At 41.3% G+C, this 15,198-nt stretch overlaps 2 protein-coding genes across 2 annotated transcripts; one reads left to right on the top strand and one right to left on the bottom strand.

Moving 5' to 3' along the window:
* Positions 1-4,121: 4,121 nt before the first annotated feature.
* Positions 4,122-4,553, top strand: LOC122010488 (phosphatidylinositol transfer protein sfh5-like). The gene is made up of 2 exons (XM_042567028.1): positions 4,122-4,223; positions 4,311-4,553. The coding sequence occupies exons 1-2, from the start codon at positions 4,122-4,124 to the stop codon at positions 4,551-4,553; spliced, it is 345 nt and encodes a 114-aa protein (XP_042422962.1).
* A 1,976-nt stretch (positions 4,554-6,529) lies between these two features.
* On the bottom strand, positions 6,530-7,929 carry LOC122007785 (ras-related protein RABA3-like). The gene is made up of 2 exons (XM_042563312.1): positions 7,535-7,929; positions 6,530-7,100 (listed from the first exon to the last, which is right to left on the bottom strand). Exons 1-2 carry the CDS (start codon positions 7,843-7,845, stop codon positions 6,623-6,625), a joined length of 789 nt encoding a protein of 262 aa, XP_042419246.1. The 5' UTR covers positions 7,846-7,929; the 3' UTR covers positions 6,530-6,622.
* Positions 7,930-15,198: the final 7,269 nt, after the last annotated feature.

Here is a 15,198-nt window from a genome sequence, read left to right as displayed (position 1 = left end):
TTTTAAGTTCAAGAACAAGGTCAACAACTATCTGGGTAGTGGCCTCTGGCCGGCTTGGTTGAATCTGTACTTCCTTTTTTTTTTTTCATAAATAAGTGTTGGAGGTACTTCCCGATGGTATTGACTTCTATTCGCTGACTCTTTCGAACGGTGTTAGCCTCCGTTTTAATGATATCAAAGTAACACTTGTGTGCCACTAGTTGATTTTCTTTGACTTCCCCGACCTGATCATTCACGTGAAATTTTATTTTTTGACAGAAGGTGGAAACAACTACCCGAAATTCATTTAGGGTTAGTTATCTCAAAATGACGTTGTACGCTGAGGGCACGCCCACCATTATATAGGTTGATCGACACATCCTTATTAGGGGCTCCTCCCGTAGGAATATGGCCAGTTTTATTTGACCGAGTGACTAACTTCGTTGCTCGTGAAGCCATAGAGGGGCATCATCATGGGCTGAAGTTCGCCTTTGTTATCTGCAATTGATCGAATGCTTGCTTAAAGATGATATTGACCGAACTGTCTGTATCAATAACAGTGTGATGGATGTTATAATTGGCTATGACAATCTTGATTATTAGAGCATCATCATGGGATACTTTGACCCCCTCTGAATCCTTTGGCCCAAAGCTTATTTTAGGTCCCTAGGCCTGCTCCTGATTGTAGTCGACCGTGTGGATCTCTAGTCGGTGAGCGTGCGACTTCCTCGCACGATTAGAGTCTCCGTCGGACAACCTCCTACAATTATACCAATATTCCCTCGGGCGGAGTTATTGTAGTTTTCCTCCTGCCGCGTCGGGGGGTGGTCTTGCTGGATTGGGGCAAGGGGTTTGGGATCGGTCTTCTTGTCATTGAGGCATCCTTTGGCGCTGACTGGCACCTTGATATTCTCTTCAGGGAGGCTCATTCGATCACTAATAACGTCGACGATCAGGAGACAATGAGCGCCAGCGGAACCCATGGTTAACTGCTCGGTGTTTCTCAAGATTGTAATGATAACAGTCTTGAGTATCATGCACCATCGATTGGTGGTATGTACAGAACCTGGGCGGAGCCTATCTAAGGGGTTTGGAGAATATCTTCTGCTCAGCCTCCACATGTTGTACAACTTGGGGTCCTTTATGAGGAAGAGGCGAAGGTGGCACTTGACGCTCTGAAGAAAATGCTAGAGCGGGTGCAAAGACCTCTTTCTTCCAAGCGGGCTATGCTTCTTCCACATTAATATATTCGATCTCTCGGCTAAGTAGATGGTCGAAGTCTCTAGGCGACCTCCTAATTAGGGAACGGAAGAAATCATTGTCTATGAGTCCTTGAGAAAAGGCGCTCACTATACTTTTGGGATGATCGAGGAGGCATTCATGGCCACTTGATTAAATTTCTTAATGTACGCCCCGAGTGTCTCCTTGGGCCCATGTTTGAGCAAAAAAAGGCTCAGGGGAGTTTTGTGATAACATCGACTACTAGCAAAATGGTGAAGAGAGACCTTGCAGAAATCCTTAAAATCGTAGATGGATTGGGCAGACAATCACTTGAACTATTTTTATGTCGATCCAAAGAGTGTAGTGAGGAACACTCTGCACTTCACGCCGCCCGTATACTGGTGAAGGAGGGCGACATTTTTGAACTTGAGAAGGTGATCTTTAGGGTCAGTTGTCCTGACATATTTCTCTATCGCAAGGGGATGGTAGTATTTTGACAGTTTGTCCTCTAATACCTCATGGGAGAACGGGGTGTTAATCCACTCGGGGGAGCCGTTAGCCATCAGGACTTTCCTTTGCACAAATCTCGTGCAGGCACATTCCTAGAAGATGATGCTTGAGGTCATTCCTCCTTGCACATATGCTCAGGCGGTGTGCAGAATAATGTCCAGTGATACACAGGTGACTAAGGCATGAGCGGCTGGTTGACTAGCATAATATAGGATGGTACTAAGCCAACCATTGGAGGGATTGATTGATGCCATATTGAACCTCCCACTCGGGCTCCTTGTTCAGTATGAGGGCATGTTGTTAACGCGATGGGGTCATGTGGCAAAGTACCACCAGTCGCTGCTTGTTGTTGTAGCTGCATCAGCTTTTGTGCTCGGGCATTGATTAACATTTCTAATTTTTCTAGTGTTAAGGTAACAGTAGTGAGTCGTTCAGCTTCTTCCATCTTTATGTTTTAGATTTAGGCGAAAGTTCCCACTGACGACGTCAAATTTGATCATGTTTTAAAGTTAGAGATGGTGCGCTGGGTAGGTGGTTGTGATGTTGACTAAGTAGAGACTTTTAGTTGGCAAGGGTGATGAGAAAAGATTTTCAACTAGCAGAAAAATGGGCTCCTTCTTCCTTCCTGCAAACAACAAGGAGAGCAAACCAAAGTCGGTATCCAAAACCAAGGGAAAGGTCCTTCGAAAAGTGCCTCTAATACTTAAGTCAATAGCTAGCCGAGTGGATAGAAGAATACTATATGAATGCGTGTAATTGCGAATGTTAGCGTTGTGTGAGCATATAAAAGCCTACCTTGCTAACGAAGAGGACCCCTTTATATATCATCTCTATAACCTCCACAAGTCCGAGGAATTTTCCCTTACACATGCGCACTTCTTTTGTAACTTACGTCATTAATGAAGCGGTTAAGGAAATATTCTGTCGACTGATAGAAGACGTATAATTTACCTTCGAAGAAGGTTCCATTGAATTCATCTATTATGATGTTATGCTAAACGAATATTCTCTGACATGTAATTGTTATTCTCTGACATGCTATTATGATTCTCTGACAATGTTGTCCCTGAAGATGCCCTAGCCGGATCTTTAGCTGACCAGTTGTCTATCATATTGACATACTGATGTATATAAGTAGAGTGCCAAGTATGGTAGGGATGCCCGACGTCTGGGTCGTGCGGCTATGTATAGTGTAATGTTGGGGATCTAATATGGAAGTAATATAGAGCAAAGTCCCCTAGGTCTAGTCAATATTATGATTGTCAGCCATATGCGGAGATACTTGCTTCTGAAGTGATTTCTTGAGTTCTGGAAGTCCGACTGAGCGGATCATGAGAATTGTCCTATACATTTATCTTTTATTCCTGAGAGACGATTTTGCCGCGCTGTATAAACATGATCGATGTTGTTACTGACCGACTATATGAAGGAGGACTGATATAGGAGAAGACTCATAAATTTGGCTGGCCGTTAGGTCGACCAATCGTATGCTGAAAGACATATTGGACGAGGAGTTGGATCCTCTAAATATGGCCTATCGTATGAATGATAGAATATATGGTAGACCGGATATCCCTTAATTTCGATCGGATAGTGGCTGGTCGAATATATTAGGTGTCTTAATATAGGCAGGGAACACTATATCCCTTAGCTGCAAACTCTATGCCGCGCTATCCTACGGACCCCGGACGTTCGGATTAACTCCGGGCGCCGTGGGTTGAATTCAGGCGCTTGGAGTCAATCTAGGTGCTTGAATTGACTCCAGAATATTTTTTATTTTTTTTTAAATTTATTTTAAGGTATATTATATATATTTAGGTTTTAAAATTTTAGAATTTAGAAGTTAGGTTATAATGTGTTTGAGTTAATGAGATTTTCTCTCTAGGGTTCATGTTTTTCTTTTTGATTATAGCGTTTAAAATTAAAAATTTTATATACTTAATTACGGAGTATATTATATATATTTAAGGTTTAAGATTTTAAAATTTAAGGATTACATTATAATGAATTTAAACTTTTTCCTCTGTTTTTCGTTTAGATTATAATATTTAAAATTGAAAATGTTAGATAATCATAAGATATAGTAAATATTCCTTTTTAAGAAAATATTAATTGTATATATAACTCTTGCCGTTTAATTATTGTCATCAAGAATTATAATTTTGACCATTAGTTTTCCAAATCTCTCTGTCTCTTCTATTTTGTCTCACCGTTCCTTACTCCCGGCCGTTAATTTCCTCTGTAGAATAGTCATCGACTCTTCACCATCCACTCCTCCGTCTCTTCTCTCCCTATATAACGTTCATAACCTACCTCATCTCAACTCACCTCCACTCGCCTTCTCGCCTCGCCTTGCCTCCAATAAAATAAATCCTTACCAAGCTCCACAGCCTCCTCAGCCTCGTTGAATCATGGGTGGCTGTGCGAGCAGACCGAAGGACCTTGCAGGCGAGGCCCCGGAGGCTGATGACGTCGCCGCCAATGTGGCTCCTGCTCCTCCCAAGTCCACTGAGGTATGGAACATACAAGGCATTACTTACGGTTTAATTGCAAGCGACGTCAATTGGGTTGAGTTTGAAAATTATGTACATGCTTGATAGGCTCCGGCCGTAGAGAGCATGGTGGAAGAAGAGCCCAAGGCTGAGGGCAGCGAGGACAAGGAAGAAGAGACCAAGGTGGAGTGCAGCGAGGACAAGAAAGAAGAGCCCAAGATTGAGGCCAGCAAGAGCAACAATGAGGAGCCCAAGGTGGAGGCGAGAGAGAACGACAAGGAAGAGCACAAGGCCGAGAAGACGGCTGAGGTCACCGTCGTCCAAGAGGAGCCACCAGTCGCCGTCGCCTAGAACAGCAAGGAGGTGAAGGTTAACGACGAAGAGAAGCCAAACCAGAGCAAATGATATGCATATGAGAGGCCTTGTGATTACTGAATCAATCTGATCAATGTTGTTTGTTTGACTGATTCTTGTTTGTGCTGAGTGAATGAATACATCAGATTTATGGGCTAATTTAAATGGGGTTCATACCATCGATCAGAACATTAGATTTTGCAGTTCTTAATCATTTAAAACACAATAATATATATATTTGATTGCCACTTTTAGTGATTCTTGATGGTCAGATCAAGTGGCAAAAAACAAAGGAGAAACACTCAGTCTCCCTATCAATTCGTCTCAGGATTAATCTGGAGGATGTAAATCATAATATGAGGGGTGAGTTATACAAGATGTATGGATTTATGTCCTGTTATCCTCGAGGTTCGACCTTTCAACCTCAAATGGCAAACCTTTATCTACTCACCATCTTGGTTACGTTGTGGGAGCCTTGATGGTCAGATCAAGTTCACGGATGACATGGTAAATATAAACTACTGCTCATATTTAGGAGAGAACACAAGATCTATAGCAAAAAGAGACAAAAGAGAGGGATTTTGTTTGAGTTGTCATATGGATTCACGTCCCCTCATGTTATAGTTTATATAGGGATGGATGGCTAGAGGTCACTCAAGGCTGCCCCCCGTCCGACGTCCGACAGGCTGATCATTTGCCAACCGCCGACAACCTCTGGGTGGCCTTCGGTCATCCGTCCTAATCCAAATTATAATTTGAAAGGAACGATGAATTTAAGGAGTGATTGTAATTAATTGCGATCAAATCATAGTCACGATCCAATTATAATTATAATTATAAATGATCCATTTATTTTTTAACCAGAGGATCTGATCTCAGTTACTAACATATTTCACTGCTAACTATTAGAAATGGATATTGCGGGTAAGTTCTGTTTGTCTTGTCCTGAGTCTAAACCAGTCACAATCGAATTTGCTCTTTACTGATGGTGATCTAAGAAAAAAAATTGCATATTTTTTGAGTTTGCTACTATGAGCTCCGCTTCTCCTTGATTAAAGCTGCAAGGAAAATTCTCCCAATCTACCCAGACTACCTCCTGCAAACAGCAACGTTCTACTGATGGTGATCTAATAAATTAAAAATAGATGATGCTGTGACTATTGAGCAAGACCCAGAAATTAGTTGAACAAGCTTCTTCAGCATGAAACTTGTAGATGCTTGCAGCTTTTTCTGAACTAAAGTTGAATTAAGTGAAGCTCGGAAAAAATTCAGTAAACAGACGATTAGAAGGATTAAAAGTTGCAATCTAGGGAAGTTGTGACCATATGAATGGGCAGCCCCAGCAATGCTATTGGCACTCGAGGCCATTTCTCTAAGCAGATGGGATGCCATAAATCTCTGGAAAAAATTTCACTTTATCCTCGTATTTTCATACATGAAAAATATCAGTTTGCCCTTCAAATCACATTCTGTTAGATCAACTAACAATTCAAAGATCATTCATCTAACAATTATATTAAAAAGTTTTCCGCTTCTTAGTTTGATCCTTGTATATCTTATTTTCTTAATTAGCTTAGGGAAAAATTGTTATGGAAATTTGGAAGATCCATGTGCCAGACTCTAACATGGTCATTGATTAGAGGGTCCGAAATACGTACAAATATATTAGCAGGTAGAGATTAGAGACAATGAACAAAGTGAAGAACAGAGGAAGTAAACTTGATTTCACCACATGCTTTTTACCTGAAACTTTCAATGCATCAGAGATATCAGTCCAACTCTCGGAGGAGCAGGTGAAATTTCCAAAAATGTCTTTGAATTGGCATGTTCTACTCTTGAGGCTCGAGTCTCGTGACTCTCGCCGTCCAGTTTGTCCGTTTGCTCTGACATCCAGTGCCTACGGTGCCTTCAGATCACGCAAGTTCCTTGTTGGTGGCTAAATTATAGAGGAAGTAATTGTTCTGAAATTTATATATGTTAGAGGTCTGTCCAGCCAAAATGCTTGATTTCTGGAAACGAAGTCAGCAACTTTTACAGTAATCCTGCAATTTTTACAGAGGGAAGAATCATGACGAACAAGCACAATATTGTGTTTCTTTTCTCATAGCACTGGTCTCCATGATGGACGCCTCCGAAAGGACAGGCAACTTGGTCCCTCTCAAGTTCAACACGTCGCTGTTCCCTCCATAAGTAATCCTCCTCGCTGCATCGCACTCCAAGGCCTGCCTCGACACCACCCCATAGATCTCCTCCAACAGCATCAGGAAAGCCGTCTCGACGTTCTCCCCGCTGAGCGCCGATGCCTCGGAGAAGAAGAGCCCTTGCTCCTCCGCAAACTCGACTGCGTCGTCCAACGAGACCTCCCTCTTTCCGACGAGATCGGACTTATTTCCGATGAGCACTACGACGATGGAGTTATCGGCGTTGGCGCGGAGTTCCTCAATCCATTTCGCGATGTGATCGAAGGTGTGTCTTCTGGTGACATCGTAGACTAGCATTGCACCTACAGCTCCTCGATAGTAAGCATTGGTGATGGCTCTGTACCTGCACGCAGTTGTTGTTAGAGAATCTCTAGCGGTTGGGAGATCAATTCAATCAGTGATTGCAGTTTAACAAAGACTGATTTGGTTCCAATTTGGGAGGTCCTACCAAGCCATTTAGGTCCACAAGAATTGAAATATATACAATTGTCCTAATTGGATTTGCTTGGGCACTAAGGAAGGATTGAGTTAGCTTATGCATGCGGATATGCTTAGTTTTACTAACAACGAACGCGTGGCGATAAAAATAAGTCTTTGAGAACAACATCTACCTAATGGAGGTCGCAATCAAGCAAAGCCCTGCGCATCCTCAAGCACTCCTCATGAAGACATGAACAAGAACTACTTTTGTTCTGTTATGGTTACGTTTTTCCATTTAATTACGTGACGATTAATTACTTATGGATTTTGTTGATGCGATCATGAATGATTGAGTACCTTTCTTGGCCGGCGGTGTCCCAGATTTGGGCCTTGATGCGCTTGCGGTTGAGGTTGAGGGTGCGGGTTTGGAACTCGACGCCGATGGTGGATTTGGAGTCGAAGTGGAACTCGTCCTTGGTGAACCGCCCCAGCAACTGTGTCTTCCCCACCGCCGAGTCACCGACAACGACGATCTTGAACACATAGTCGATAACCTCCTCCTCCTCCTCTTCTTCTTTTTCTTCTTCCCCCTCCTTCTCCTCCTCCTCCTCTTCTTCTTTTTCTTCTTCCCCCTCCTTCTCCTCCTCCTTGTGCTCTTTTCCTCTCATAGGCGATCTCTTCAACAAGTATAATTTTGGCTGAGACTGACTGTTATTGAGAAATGAAGTTTGGTATCTTGCGAAATCTTTTATATGCTAAAGAGTCTCCACTGTAGTTAGCGGAATATGGAAAAAAATAATAATCTTTAATGATGGCGAACTTTTAAGCATTGGCCGACTTTAAATAGAATAAGCGATACAGAAACTATTTGCTCGGCATATACAATTAATTACTGATTCTTAATTATTAATTTATCAAATTCATTTGATGAAGATGAATAAGCTTGAGTTGATTGATAGATTATAAAGGTATTTTATTTTTTAATTAAACTTATCTTTGTCTTGGTTTTTTAATCCCTTTTTAGTCTTTTTTTTTTATTCCAGTGGAATTTAATCCTAAACTTGGATGCCCCTCATAAATGACTTTATTAATATTCATCAATCACCGGGGATAAAATCTCATCGGAATTGGAACATATGATTTACTTTCTTCCCAAGACATATCTCATCATACGCATGCACAAGGAAACAAAATTCTTTCCTTGCTGTCGCTAATTCCTTTTCTTCTCTCAAACCCTCGAACACGTTTGTAATAAGAGAAATGATATTTGCCGCGACAATTCGCCGCGACAACTTGCCGCGACAGGAACACTGATCGGTCTGTAGACCGATCAGGTTGCCTCCTGATCGGTCTACAGACCGATCAGGTAGGTGTCGCGGCAAGTTGTCGCGGCGAATTTGTCGCGGCAAATATCATTTCTGTTGTAAATAATAAGATTGCGGATACCCTCACACTTTGTTCATCTTATTGTGTGTAGATATATATATATATATATATATATAGTCAGTGATACGAGGGTAAAAATGAACCTCTAAAAAAAAATAGATTAAAGGAGTGAAGATCGACTGATGTATAGGTCAAAGTTATAAAGTCACACAGACTTGTAGATTGTGAACCGAGCAGGGTTGGCCGAGCGGACTCTTAGAGTCGGTTGAATGTTAAGGGCTAACTAAATTGTTCGAATAGCCATCCTCTACAACTTGCAGATGAGGTTAGAAGCAAAGTATTAAGTTATCCGGCTCATTGTCCTTACCGATCAAAACTAAGGGTTGATTGGACATAGTGCACCTCGTCAACAACGTGAAAGCCGAGTGAAGAATAGACCAATAGATGCATTCTAGACGACGGAGCTGGTGATATCCCGACCGAGTGACGGTCGATTGGTCTAAGGGGGACCCACATCCATGTCATATAGTACTCTTTTAGAAGTTTGTGTTGTCAACAACAGAGAATGTCCTGCAGACAAATCGTACTTTGAAAACTTCTAGCCTGTCACATCACAAAGATTTGCGTGCTTACTTAAAAAAAGGTGTCAAAGATACTTTTCAACTTGTCTTTTCTTAAGAATGCTTTGGAAAACATGCATATGCTTTGGGATGTATGCATAGACATTATAGTGACACTATAAAAGGGGGTATCCATTTATAGATGGAGGTATGCGATGCTTCATTATTCTACATGCTCTCTATTACTGATTGCTTTGGCTATTTTCTTCTCTTAGACCGAGCACTGTCTTGAGCGTCGGAGGGCCAATGTCGGAGACCCCTTCCCAGCTCGGCACTAACGCTCCTTGTGTTGCAAGACAGCGTGAAGTCTTCATCGAGTCAATAGCAGAGCCACCTTCCCAACTGACCGACTTCACAACTTTCGTACAGGATCATATTTGGCGTCGTCTGTGAGAACTTCACCTACATTCGAAACGTGAAGATGGAAGATGTTGGACGACTCACCATCGTGACGTTAACCCCAGAAGAGTTAGAGATACTGATAAACACTCGAGCTGCAAAGATGGTGCAACAACAACATGAAATATCAATCGAGTGTCGAATGCTGAATGACCCGGTCGTGTCTGCTACTGGCTAGCATGCTGAATGTGGGACCTGAGTGGAGGGTGCTTTCCACCAGACACCCGTTCTAAATAACATGACAATCTTTATGAGCTCCTTTTGGGGACATTCTCAACCCAGATAACTAGGACACAGATTCCTTCTATAATCAACAACACACACCATAAGTAATATCATTTCTCAACTTATCGGGCATATTGATTTATCAAGCTATATCTCACCCTTTGATAAGTCAAAGAAATAAATATTAAATATATGTGCTTGTTATTATATTAGGATTAAGAGCACACACTTCCATAATAACTAAGGTCTAGTTCTTTTACTAAGTCAGTACAAAAAGAACTTACCTAAATGGTCATACTCAATACACTTAAAATGTTTCAGTGTAATTTATTAGTCAAGATAAACTAATACTTAATTACACTATGACTAATATGATGGTTTGTTCCTTTCCATTTTAGTCGTGAGCAACTTGTTTATAATTTATAGAGAACCGACAACATGATCTTCTGAGTGTGACACCACACTGCATGTTGTCTACTATATAAATTAATTGAACAATTACATTTAACAAATAAATGCAGATATTGACCAGTGTGATTCTTTTATTTCAACAAATAAATGTTTACAAAAGCTAGGCTTTTAGTATCCACTCTAACAATCTCCCACTTATACTAAAAGACTAAGCTGCCATATCTGTTGCCATACATCTGATTCCCATCTCATCCACATGCCGATGAAAAGCTTTCGCCGGAAGGGCCTTAGTGAAAGGATCTGCCAGGTTATCTGCTGATGCAATCTTGGCGACAACAACTTCTCCTCGCTTGACGATGCCTCGTATCAAGTGGTACTTGCCCTCTATATGTTTACTTGCCTTATGGGCTCGTGGTTCCTTCGAGTTTGCAACTGCACCGCTATTATCACAATAAATTGTGATGATCTTGGGCAAACCAGGAATCACATCTAAGTCCATTAGAAAGTTCCTGAGCCATACAGTTTCTTTGGCTGCCTCAGAGGCTGCCACATACTCAACTTCCATGGTTGAGTCCGAGACGCATTTCTGCTTAACACTCCTCCATGCAATGGCTTCACCTTCTAGAGTAAACACATAGCCTGACGTAGACTTACTATTGTCCCTATCTGATTGGAAATTCGAACCCGTGTAACCCACAGGGAGCAAATCGTCTGCTTGGTAGACTAGCATATAATCTCTAGTCCTTCTCAGGTACTTTAAAATATGCTTCACAGCAGTCCAATATCCTTGTCCATGGTTACTCTGATATCTGCTAACCATGCCCACGGCAAAACAGATATCAGGTCTCGTACACAGCATTGCATATATAAGGCTTCCTACAGCCGAAGCATAAGGAACTGCCTTCATGTCTTCAATCTCCTTTGATGTCTTCAGAGACATCTCTTTAGATAAGGCTACTCCATGCCTAAAAGGTAAGAAACCTTTCTTGGAGTTTTGCATACTAAAACGAGCAAGGATTGTATCTATATATAAAGCTTGGGATAGGCACAACATTTTTTTCTTGCGATCCCTTATAACTTTGATCCCAAGAATGTGTGCACATTCTCCTAAGTCCTTCATATCAAATTGTTTGAACAACCATACCCTGACGTCCGATAATATCTTGACATTGTTGCCAATTAACAAAATATCATCTATGTATAGTACAAGAAATACCACCACGTTTCCGTTACACTTCTTGTATACACAAGACTCATCCGGACACTTCATTAAACTGGATGTTCCAAGATCTTGAAGCTTGCTTCAGTCAATAAATGGACTGATTGAGCTTACACACTAGATGCTCTTTGCCCTTTTCAATGAACCCTTCTGGTTGCTTCATATGAATGTTTTCTTCAAGACTTCCATTAAGGAAAGCTGTCTTGACATCCATTTGCCAAATCTCATAATCCATATGAGCGGCAATGGATAAGAGTATCCGGATAGACTTAAGCATAGCTACCGGCGAAAAGGTCTCCTCATAATCGATTCCCTCTTTCTGAGTGTACCCTTTCGCAACAAGCCTTGCTTTGAAGGTTTCTACCTTCCCACCTGTCCCTCTTTTCCTTTGATAGATCCACTTGCATCCAATGGCTTTTACACCATCAGGTGGTTCTACAAGTTCCCAGACCTTTTTAGAATACATAGATTCTATTTTGGAATTCATCACCTTTTGCCAAGATGCTGCATCTATATCTTGGAGTGCTTCGTCATATGTCCGGGGATCAGGTTCATATTTACCCGAGATCAAGTCCAAAGACTCTCCCAAAAACATGAATCTCTCAGGCTGCCTCACAACCCTCCCACTACGACGAGGCACTGTCTGTGGTTGCGTATCATGTGTGACACGTGTTGCAGTCTCTTGTGGTACTTCATCTTGTATTGTTGGTACTAAAGTAGACGTGTCCTCTCTTAGTTCTTCTAAAACAACTTTACTACTGGGCTTGTGATCCATTATATAGTCTTCTTCTAAAAACTGGGCATTGGTGCTAACAATGCCCTTCTGGTCTTTAGGACTATAAAATAAACCACCTTTCGTTCCTTTGGGATATCCTACAAACACACAAACTTCTGTACGGGATTCTAACTTATCAGCATATGGTTTCAGCACATGTGCTGGACTACCCCAAATCCGAATATGTCTTAGACTGGGCTTCCGCCTATTCCACAATTCTGTGGGAATAGAAGATACTGATTTAGAAGGTACTAAGTTCAGAATATGTGTTGCTGTTTCCAGAGCGTATCCCCAAAACGAATTTGGTAATTCTGAATAACTCATCATCGAACTAACCATCTCCATAAGAGTCCTTTTCCTTCGTTCTGCCACACCATTCTGTTGGGGTGTACCAGGTGCGGACAATTGAGATTGAATCCCGGCCTCTGATAAGTAATTCCTAAACTCTTCTAAGAGGTATTCGCCACCACGATCAGACCGCAGTGTCTTGATACTTTTACCTAGACGTTTCTCCACATCAGCCTTGTACTCTTTAAACTTATCAAATCACTCAGACTTGCGGCACATTAGGTAAATGTATCCATATCTTGAATAATCGTCTATAAAAAAGACAAAATATTCAAAACCACCTCTAGCCTGGATAGACATAGGACCACACAAATCAGAATGAACCAATTCTAACGCTCTTTGGCTCTATACCCCTTGGCCTTAAAAGGTCTCTTGGTCATTTTACCTTCCAAGTAGGATTCACATGTTGGAAAGTTTTCCAACTCTAATGGACCCAAGAGTCCATCGGCTACAAGCCTTTGAATCCTACTTAAGTTAATATGACCAAGCCTTAGATGCCAAAGATGTGTTTGGTTCATTTCCGAAGGTTCTTTTCTCTTATTAGAGTTAGAAGATGCACTACAAGAAAATCTGCATTCAACAACACTCAAACGACAACGGTTTTATACCAAATCATTGTCTTTTTACCTTTTAACAACGGTTTTAACAAAAACCGTTGTCTTTTAGCAATTTTTTTGGCCTACGACAACGGTTTTTAAAAACCGTTGTCTATTTATGTTTTTTTGGGGCTACGACAACGGTTTTTAAAGGCTACGACAACAGTTTTTGAAAAATGTTGTCTATGTGCACTTTTTTTTGGGATTACGACAACGGTTTTTGAAAACCGTTGTCTATTAAGTGTTATTGAATAGCGTTGTTTTTCTTCTTTCGCCGCTTTTTCCCCTTCGTAATTTTTTGCCGCTGCTGTGTTTTGTCTTTCCCTCTCTCTGAAATTTTTTACCGCTGCATTCTGCCCCTTTACCTTCTCGATCCCTAAAACCTCTCACTTGCTCTCTCGTTTTCTATGGTGATGGTGAGCGCGCAGCTGTGGGATTGGAGTAGAATGGAAGGCTTAGAGGTTTTCAATGCGTGGCGATCTTTGTCGACGCATCCTAAACCTCATTGCATACCTCTGATCTGCAGCCACGGATTGTACCAACCGCGACCTCGACGACCTTGGAGCACTACTAAGATCAAGCAGCACTTCTGTTTTATTCCTCTCTCGACTCGATCGCTCCTTTGTCCATCGCACGCTTTCATATTCTTTGCTTTTTCCTTTTCTTCTACAGATCATTTGAAGATGGAGGGCGATCTCCTTTCCATGGCTTCCACTCAGCGCTTGAAGTTATTCCAGGGAAGCCAGGCTTTTCCCTCCAACCTCCACCTCCATCTTCTGTCAAAACTAGGCATTCTGCGAAATTTAGGAGATAAAGAAAGCTGGTAAGCGAAATGAGTTCTTGGTGGAAGGGTAACTATCCTACAGCCAGGTCCAATGGTGACTCTTCGAGGAGGAATTCGACGACCACTGAGGAACAGAAGCAGACGAGAAGGACAAACACGTTCTACGGACCTTTGGAATCACATTGGCATTTTCCGGAGCCCGAGAAGAAGAAGCCCCCTTTGACTTCAAAATTGACCTTCAGGTCCTTGTAGAAATCGCTCACTAAGGTCAGCAAAAGCAATGCATTTCCAACGATGTTCCAAGGCGTCCACGATCCGAATGAGGAGAAAGTGGTGAAGTCGTTGAGGGACACACTACTATCGAAGGGTCAGCTACCTGAGAAGTATGATGACTACCATACACTTCTCCGGTATGGCTAGAATACATTTGTTAAGTAGCTGGAAGAAATTTCTCTTTTTGAATCCTTCTTATTATTATATTGATCATACATGTCCTAGTTCTATATCGTGTGAAAGAATTTTACTATTGATGCTATAGCTTTCTATTCTTCTCTGCAGATTTTTGTGATTGCGGAACTTCAACATGTCTAAGGCAGAGATCATGTTTGTTAATATGCTCAAGTGGAGAGATAGTTCTGGTGTTTATCTTATTGCAAAAGTAATATATTCCTGACATGTTTTTCTCCCTATGGGTTACTATGTGGGCATTTCAATTCAACACCTCACGACTTTTACTGACTTTGACATAAATATGATGAAACAAATAACAATTTTCATCCAATTTCTACAATAATATTTCTGCCGAGATCTTTTTCCTTGCAAACATTAAATCAAATGACAGATTAAAAAAATGTCTTTTAAATGCTGGTTTTCTCTAAATAATGCTTTCATTTTTTTCAAACATAACCATGATGATCCATGTGAATATACATTCCTTTGCAGGTTTTGGATTCTTTATAGGGCCAAGCAAGATGGACCAGTAGTCTTGGTAAATTACCTTACTATGAATATCATCCTATACCTTGGTCATCTCAATATAACTCTTGTACAAACACCTATTCAGGGTTGGCGTCATCCTTGGGAAGGGCATGGAGTGTTGGGGTTGCAAGGTTACAAACATAGTCCCATATTGGAAACACATGGGAAAGATCATGGGTTTATAAGAGAAAAGATATCTCCATTGGCATGAGGCCTTTTGGGTAGAGCCCAAGAGCAAAACCATGAGGGCTTAGGCCCAAAGTGGACAATATCATGTCAT

The sequence above is a fragment of the Zingiber officinale genome, chromosome 8A, assembly GCF_018446385.1.
Source record: "Zingiber officinale cultivar Zhangliang chromosome 8A, Zo_v1.1, whole genome shotgun sequence".
Lineage (NCBI taxonomy): Eukaryota > Viridiplantae > Streptophyta > Magnoliopsida > Zingiberales > Zingiberaceae > Zingiber > Zingiber officinale.
This window is presented reverse-complemented; position numbering and strand designations above follow the sequence as displayed.